This window comes from Alnus glutinosa, chromosome 7, assembly GCF_958979055.1.
Source record: "Alnus glutinosa chromosome 7, dhAlnGlut1.1, whole genome shotgun sequence".
Classification (NCBI taxonomy): domain Eukaryota; kingdom Viridiplantae; phylum Streptophyta; class Magnoliopsida; order Fagales; family Betulaceae; genus Alnus; species Alnus glutinosa.
The window spans coordinates 22,445,605-22,454,340 of NC_084892.1; the positions used below are offsets into that span (position 1 = coordinate 22,445,605).

Consider the following 8,736-nt stretch of genomic DNA (forward strand, 5'->3'; position numbering starts at 1 on the left):
ACACATATTTGAACCTAGCCCACGTGAAGAATACCCACAGCCTAGTGTTGGTTTAATCACAAAGAAAATAGCCAATAGAAGATATTATGCTTCTTGTAACTTATCGCCATTCACGCCCCTTGCTCCGCCGTCCATAAGCGTTCTCTTGACGAACCTCTCTCAACCTTTGATCAATCTTTGCCAATTGATCTCAACCTCCCGTTTTTGTATAAATAGAAGGCAGCCCACCCCTTATTTCACGCACAAGTCGCCCTCTTCTCTCTCTGGGTTTCTCTTGTAGTAAGCTTCTTCTCGCTCTCTCTGTTTCTGTCTATTAATTTCCAGCAGCAAGTAGAAGTTCCTTCCTCTCTGCTCTCGTCCCTTTCGGCCAGTAACTCAGAAATAGCAACAGAGAGCTTTACAACTCTCTAAACTCAGCCCCTCTCTCGGTTTTACAAAGGAAAAAGAAAGAGTAGAATCTTGTAGAAAGATTTACAGCAAAGAACTCTTAAGAATCCTCCCCATCGTAAGCCACTCCCTCCCTTTCTTTGTTCTTCTCTTATCTTTTTGTGTGTGGGTTTCTATGATTATTGAGTTAATGAGCCAAAAAGAAGACTCTAGAAAAGGGGTATAAATGAAAAAAAAAAAAAAAAAAAAAAAAAAAACTCTCTCAGTGGGTGTAGTGAATAAGAAATGAAAAAGCAAAAAGAAATAACAAAAAGAATAAGGGTAGACGTACAGGAAAAAAAAAAAAAAAAGACCTTTTAATTTCTCAAATACTATTTTGAGATATTTGGTAAATTTTTAATTAAGGCTTTAATTTATTTGATGTAATTTCTAAGTTGTTAGCTTTATTTTAATATTTTGTGATTTTAAACTCCCTGCTGAACAAGAGTCCACTTTTTTACGGTCCTGCTCTCTAGCGAAACTCTGAGATGCTAGGTTTTATTGTCTCCTCTCGTTCGTTGGTGTAGGAGTTTTCATGTCTCTTCGCGATCATTTGTCTCCCGTGCAGCAGCGAAACGATGGCTGGAGAGTTTAAAGGGGCACACCAAAGATTTCCCCTGACTGATGGTGAAAAAAGGGGAATATCTGTTGGTGACGAAGAAACGGAGGAGCTGAGGGTAAAAGGATCAAAGGGTCTGGTAGGAAGACTTGGTGCGGTCAAAAAACTCAGCAAGGAGGTTTTCAAATCCATCCTAAATTGTATTTGGTGTACAGTAGGTAGAATCTTTTTCAAGTAGATTCAAGAAAACCTATGGCATTTTGAGTTTTATGACGAAGAGGATAGAAAGCGGGTTCTTGATGGATGCCCTTGGACGTTTGATCGGACTCTTTTGGTTCTAAAGGAGTTTGACGCGAAGTCTCCCTCATCGAAAATGGTGTTCACTCATACCCCTATTTGGATCCAGATCCACGATATGCATTTGGGCTGTATGAACAGTGGTGTGGGACGGAAAATAGGTGGCTCATTGGGAGAGGTGGAGGAAGTGGCAGTGGCAGTGGCAGAGGATGACGTGGGATGGGGAAAATTCTTGCGAATAAGGGTGGCGATCGACCTGTATAAATCCCTTGACCGTGGACGGGAGCTTCTCCTTACCGAGCAATCAAGCTGGGTTTCTTTTCGCTGCGAGAAGCTACCGAACTTTTGTTACCGGTGTGGGTTCATCCTTCACGGTCCTAACGGATGCTCAGAAAAAGTCCACCAGAAATCTAGCCATTCTGAGAATACATTCGCGTGGGGGTCCTGGTTGCGTGCCGAAGATTTATCCCGAGTTTCAGGGTTGTCCGAAAACCATAGGGGCCGTTCAAGGCCCTCAACTCCAATGGATTTTGATTACTTTCAGGCCGGCGGAGGAGATCGAGATGGACCGGAGCCAAAAAAGGAGGCCGTTGAACAGCCCCGCCAGAGCCAATGAGTTGCCTGAGCTGGAACTGTCGAGGGACTGGGCACCCTCGAACAGTTCGGGAACTTCGCCTGTTGGTGAAGGAGAAGAAGCCCGCACTAGTTTTTCTCATGGAGACCAAAATGAGGAATGCTAGGTTACAAAAAATTTGCGGTTCTTTGGGATTTACAGGTTTGCTCACTGTTGAACCGATGGGCAAAAATGGAGATTTGGCTTTGTTGTGGAACCACTCTGTACTGGTGGATATTATGAATTACTCAGTAAGGCATATCAGTGTGGGTGTGTCCCTAGTTGGTTCAGATTATCAGTGGAAATTTATTGGATTTTATGGAGACCCGAATAGGGGATTACGGGAGATGTCATGGAAGTTACTCTCTCACCTCAGTTCCTATTCGCCCGGAGACTGGCTTCGCGTGGGCGACTTCAACGAAATTGTGGATGCTACAGAAAAATCCGGAGGCCTCCTTCGTAGTACAGGGCAAATGGAACAATTCCGAAACACCCTCTTGGAGTGTCAATTGAGTGATCTCGAGTTCAGGGGGTTGAAATTCACATGGAGTAATAAGAGGGGAACTGAGGAATTTGTCAAAGAAAGACTGGATCGTACTTTAGCCACGGTTGGATGGTGTGAAAAATTTCCTTCTGTCGAAGTGCATGTATTGACAGCTCGGTGTTCAGACCATAAACCACTGTGGATTCAAATGCTTCCCCAAACAGAGTTCCAGAGACGGCATCACTCTTTCAAATTTGAGGCTAGCTGGAATGAGGATAGTGAGTGCATGCCATTAATCCAATCAGTTTGGGAAAGGGGTATGATGGGTGGTCCTACTCTGGTGGAAGCTCAAAGGAAACTTAAGGAGTGCAGGTCAGCGTTGTCCTCTTGGAGACTTGGAGTAACCAGAAGTTCGTTTAATGTGGCCAGGAAATTACGGATACTTACTAGATGTCTTGATCTACTTCAGAGGGCTAAATGTACAAGTAATCAAGCAAGTATTCGGAGTGTTCAGTGTGAGATCGACCAGCTCTTGGAGATGGAAGATATACGCTGGAAATAGAGAGCGAAAAGACATTGGTTACAAAAGGGGAATAGAAACACCAAGTTCTATCACGCATAGGCAAATCAGAGACAACGTAATAACTTCATTTTTGAGATTCAGGATGAAGAAGGGAATAAATGGTCGTCTTCGGGTGAGGTGGGGGCTGCCTTCACTCGCTTTTTCCAGGGACTTTACTCAACTGAGGGCACCAGGGGGGTTGAGAATCTGGTGGAGTTGGTCTCACCCAGGTTTACACCTGAGGTGAATGAACTGCTGACTAAAAGCTTTACGATTGAGGAGGTCGACATTGCACTCTCTCAAATGCACCCATTGAAGGCGCCAGGGCCAGACGGGTTTGGAGTCTGCTTCTTCCAAAAGCACTGGTCAATAGTGGGGGATGGCATTCGGGAGGCAGTTCTGAACTTTCTAAATTCGAGTAATTAATTTTGATCCTGCTCTTAACCTTACTTATATAGCCTTGATTCCTAAATCACAGAATGTCTCTAGTGTATCTGATTTTCGGCCCATTAGCTTGTGTAACGTCTTGTACAAGATCATTGCAAAATTTTTGGCTAACAGATTAAAGCAAGTCTTAGGAGAGATAATCTCCAAACAACAAAGCGCATTTGTACTGGGGTGACTCATTACGGACAACATCTTAGTCGCTTATAAGGCTTTGCACACTATGAGTACCAGAATGAAGGGTAGGAAGGGGTATATTTACGACTGGATGGAATGGGCTTTCTTAGAAGCCATGATGAGAAGTTTGGGGTTTGCTGACCAGTGGATCAGAATTATTATGCAATGTGTTGGCACTGTTTCTTTTCAAGTTCTACTTAATGGTGTTCCTCAAGCTATGATATCCCTTACTAGGGGATTAAGGTAGGGGGATCCCCTATCCCCCTACCTGTTCTTGTTGTGTGATAAAGGTCTAAGTACTCTCGACCAAAGCGAGCCTGGATGGGAGAATTTATGGGGTGCCAATATCTCATAGAGGCTATCAACTCAGCCACTTATTCTTCGCTGACAATAGCCTTTTGTTCTGTCAAGCTACTTTCAGCAAATGGGGGAATATTCTTCAGCTTCTATAGCAGTACAAGTTAGCCTCGGGATAGAAGCTAAAGAGCTCCAAAACATCCATCTTTTATAGCCGAAACACCAAGCATGAGTTTAGAGAACTTATCAACTCCTCTAGTGGCATCCCAGCATCTAATTCCTTCAAAAAGTATTTGGGGTTATCTGCAATGGTAGGCTGGTCAAAGAGAAGGACTTTCAAGGGAATTCTGCACCGAGTAAGGAAGAGGCTTGACGGGTGGAAAGAGAGATTTCTCTTTCAAGCCGGGAAGGAGGTGCTTTTAAAATCGGTAATCCAAGCTATACCTACCTACAATATGAGTGTGTTCATGCTCCCAAAGTCCCTGTGCAACAAGCTTGAAGTTGTGATGAACCGGTTTATGTGGGGCAATAAGGAGTCGTCTAAAGGTCTTAACTGGATGAGCTGGTCAAGACTGGGAAACTCAAAATCTAATGGGGGACTTGGCTACAGAGATATGGAAGTATTTAATCTTGCACTCCTTGCTAAACAAGGTTGGAGGCTCATTCAAGACCCAAATTCCTTGCTGGGAACAATTTTAAGAGACAAGTATTATTCGGGGAAGACTTTCCAGCTAGCTGCATTGGGTCACAATCCATCTTTTGCCTGGCGCAGTATCCTGAAGGCCCGTCCGACACTTGAAAACGGCCTGGTTTGGAGGATAGGTAATGGTGAAAAAACCAGAATTTGGTGGGATAAATGGATTCTAAATTCCCCTGATTTTCTGGTCCATTCTCTCCCTAATGGCTTAAATAATGACGATCGAGTTTGCTCTCTTCTAGATCAGCAAACGTGATGGTGGAAGAACAATGTGCTTGGAGAATTTTGATCCAGTAGAGGGAGAAAGAATCAGCAATCTTGTGCCTAATCCTTTGCTACAAGAGGACCGTCTGATTTGGAGGGGTACAAAGCACGGCCATTTCTCTATGCGCAGTGCCTACTTCCTAGAGGTAGAAAGGACACGGCAGGACAAAGGAGAGAGTTCTCATCATCAGGGTATCCAATGGTTTTGGAAGTACATTTGGAGTTTTTCGATACCTCCGGTGGTGAAAAATTTTGTGCGGAAAGTGTGCAACGCTATCCTTCCAATAAAGGTAAACCTACACCGGAGAGGGGTAGTGACGGATCCTCATTGTCCGTTCTGTTTGACCAATCCGGAAACCCCCCTCCATGTCCTGTGGTCGTGCCCCTCAGCGGTAGCTGTTTGGCAGGAGAGCTCCCGAAAGGTACAGAAGCTGTCCCTAGAGGCCGAGGATAGTTTAGGCTTCATCAGAGAATTAAAAGATAAACTGGAGGAGCAGTATTTTGGAGAGGTGCTAATAACTATGAGATTCATTTGGCTCCGAAGGAACTCCTATGTCTTTGGTAGCGGCTTGGAGACCCCGGGCAAGGTGATTCAAAAAGTAAAAGGGGTGATGGCGGATTTGGAGGATGAATCTCAGGGAGAATGTTTCGGAGTTTTGATGACCTCTGCTCCTTCCACTCCAGGATGGGTTCGGCCACCAGTGGGGATGTTGAAAGTGAATTGGGATGCAGCTCTCTATATAGCAACGAAACGGTTAGGGGTTGGAGTGGTGGTGGCAGCTATGGCTATGTGTATTCCATCTCGGACGGATCCTGCAACTGCGGAAGCTTTGGCGGTGTGGGAAGCAGTTAGATTCTATGATTCTCAAGGGTGGCAGCGGGTACTTTTTGAAGGGGATGCACAGTCCATAGTGATGGCTTTACGCAAGAGGGGGCAGTGTTAGAGTCCTTATGGTCACATGATAGAAGATATCAAAGTTTTATTCCAAAGAGTTATTCCTTTGAAGATCAATCACGTCAATAGACTAGCTAATATGGCTGCTCATTCGATGGCCAAAATGGCGGTGAATCAGGGTCTAGATATCATTTGAATGGGAGAGTGTCCTCCATGTATCCAATCTATTGTGCTTGCCACTTTTGATTCAATGAAGTTGTATTCTTCCTTTAAAAAAAAACCGTTACGCCACCCAATTGTTTTTTTTAGGCATTAATAATAATAATATCGTTATTTTGCTCAAGTTTATAAAAGGATAACATTGGGATTAATTATGTACTTATTCTAATCCACATGTTTTTAAAGTATAAAACCCGTTAATTATATTAATGAAGTTATTAAATTTATTTGATATAAAATAAGTCATATGTTGACTTAAACATATTTTGGTATCTCACTGTTTTAATTATTTTAACTGAAACGGTGCATGCCTTAATATTATTTAATAAAAGGTTCTATTATTTTGGGTTGCAAGACTTTATTGTAAGAATAGTGAGTTTTAACTATTATATCTATTTTTATAAATAGACAATTATGAGATCTATTAGGATAAATAATTATATAAAGACCTTAAAAAATGCCGTAATAAAGTCCATATAAAAGATTAGTAATAAAATGTAATTGGACAAATTGTATTTGTGGAGATAATATTTAATAGGAAATTATATGAAGGTTTAAAGGTAAGAAATTAGAATATGGTTAAAATGTATTTTTAGTGAATTATGCTAAATCACTATTGTTTGTATATATGTATATATATATTTTGCAGTGAACACTTCCCAGAAGCAAGAATAATAACAGTGGGTATTTCTTATTCACTGAGGATGAAACGTGTGGTTTAGTCTTTAGAAATGTAGTGATTGCTTTTTTATTTAATTGTATACATGATGTTTGACATTTAATAAGTTCAACATGTTTTGGTTGAAATTACGTATATGATGCTGTTTGCATGATTATATATATTGTGATACTGTTATAAGTCTGTTAAAAAGATTGGAGGTTTAGGTACCAAGGCGTCAGTGGATTGAGTAGACCAACGGATGGACTGAGGTTTATATATATACACCAAGGCGTCAAGAGGTTGGTTAGATCGATGGATAAACCGAAAGTTTAGGTACCAAAGCATCAATACACTGATAAGACCGACAGATAAACCAAAGGTTGAAGGAATATTAGTGAGCTAAGATAAGTGTGAAGAGTTATAACTCTAGCATTAAAAGTATGGTTTCAGAAAGGGAGTTAAGGCTCTAGTATGGAAATTATGGTTCCAGTAAAAGAGGTATAAGAGTTATGGCTCTGGCACTCAAAGTATGGTACCAGTAAAGGAGTTAAGGCTCCAGTACGGGAAGTAAAGTTCTAGTGGAAGAGGTATGAACCGTATGATTCAATATTAGTGGTAACATATGACGCTAATAATGTGATAAGTATAGACATGGCTTTGAGTAGTAAAGAGTTAAAGTAGGGGAACAAGCATTGGTTGTATGTGGATATAATTATGTGTTTGTGGATATAACTGTCATCATTTGGATGCATTGTATATTGTTAAATAAATCAATGTGTCACTATGTGGTTGAGGACCATTGACTTACTCGACCACAACATGAGATTGTGGTGTTAACCACAATTACTTGCGAGTTTTGCAGGAATAAATGAAGCAGCTTAAGAACGAGACTTTTAGCGTGTAATTATTATTTAGAGAAAAATAGTAATTATTTATTTATTAAGTACTGCATGGGACACATAATGTATTATTTTAGAATGTAATTATTATAGCATAACAAAATATTATTATTTTTATATATTGAAGTTATTCTGACGTGAAAATCGAAAAATCTCACTTATAATTTTTGTGAAAGTGCAGGTGGTTAGAGAACGTATAGACAATGATACAAAATTGCATAAATGTGTGCAGGGTGTCAATTCTTCAAAAAAAAAAAAAAAAAAAAAAAAAAAAAAAAAAAAAAAAAAAATGAAAACCAAAAGGAAAGGGAAAATAATTAGAAGCTCTTAAACATGCTTTAGCTCAAAGAATCCATTGACGTGCCGAAAAAGTCGAAGAGGGTGAGCTGATTTTGTCAACAAGAAATTCTTATACCTTCTTCTTGTGAAAAAGCAAATAGAGGAAATAAAATCAATTGTGAAAAAAGCAAATAGAGGAAATAAAATCCAGAATTATTATACCTTCTTCCATCTTCCAAATTTAGCCCTCTTCCTTTCTCTCTTTAACGCACGATCTCTCTTTCTTCTTTCTTCTTCTCTTTTTCTCCTCTTCCTCTTCTTCCGTTCTCTTTCGCTTCTACGCCTCTCTCTCCCCCTCGGTTCTTTCTCTCTCTTCTCTTCTTTCTTTCCCTTCTTTATCTTCTCCCCTGTTCTTCCTTTCCCTTCTGTGTTTCTTAGTTTTTTTGTTTTGCTACGCCACTGAAAGTCTGAAAGGAAATGGGCGGGTGTAAAAAGATAAGAATTTTTTTTGAGAGTCCATAGGATCCCGTAGCCTCATACTTGGCCCATGGAATGCCGGGATGCTTTTTGAGTCGGACTATTAGATAGTCTTATCTTTTGGGATTTGTACGTTATGTTTATAAACACTCATTAACGGACTAATTATAAATGTTATATAATCTTATCTTTTGGGATTTGAACGTTATGTTTATAAAGTGTTCATAAAAAAATGAGGTGTCTTTTAAAATCATCATTGAGCCACCGCATTTTTTTATGGACATACACTTGATAAACATTTATATAACATTTAGAAATACTCCTCAATTCATATAATGCATACGAAATTCTCTTGTGACACTTTTGTATATCTATTAGTTTTAGTTATGAAATGATATAATGTAAAAAAAAATTAAAACATTTGACATTTTAATGTCAACTCTTAATAATATAATTGTTTTGTTGCTTCTACTGCGATGTTTTGAT

At 40.0% G+C, this 8,736-nt stretch overlaps 1 protein-coding gene across 1 annotated transcript; it reads left to right on the forward strand.

Annotated features, from left to right (window-relative positions):
• The first annotated feature begins 1,894 nt into the window (after positions 1-1,894).
• On the forward strand, positions 1,895-5,764 carry LOC133873325 (uncharacterized). Its single transcript, XM_062311045.1, has 7 exons — positions 1,895-2,751; positions 2,849-2,864; positions 3,044-3,359; positions 3,586-3,805; positions 3,853-4,022; positions 4,175-4,668; positions 4,799-5,764. Exons 1-7 carry the CDS (start codon positions 1,895-1,897, stop codon positions 5,762-5,764), a joined length of 3,039 nt encoding a protein of 1,012 aa, XP_062167029.1.
• Positions 5,765-8,736: the final 2,972 nt, after the last annotated feature.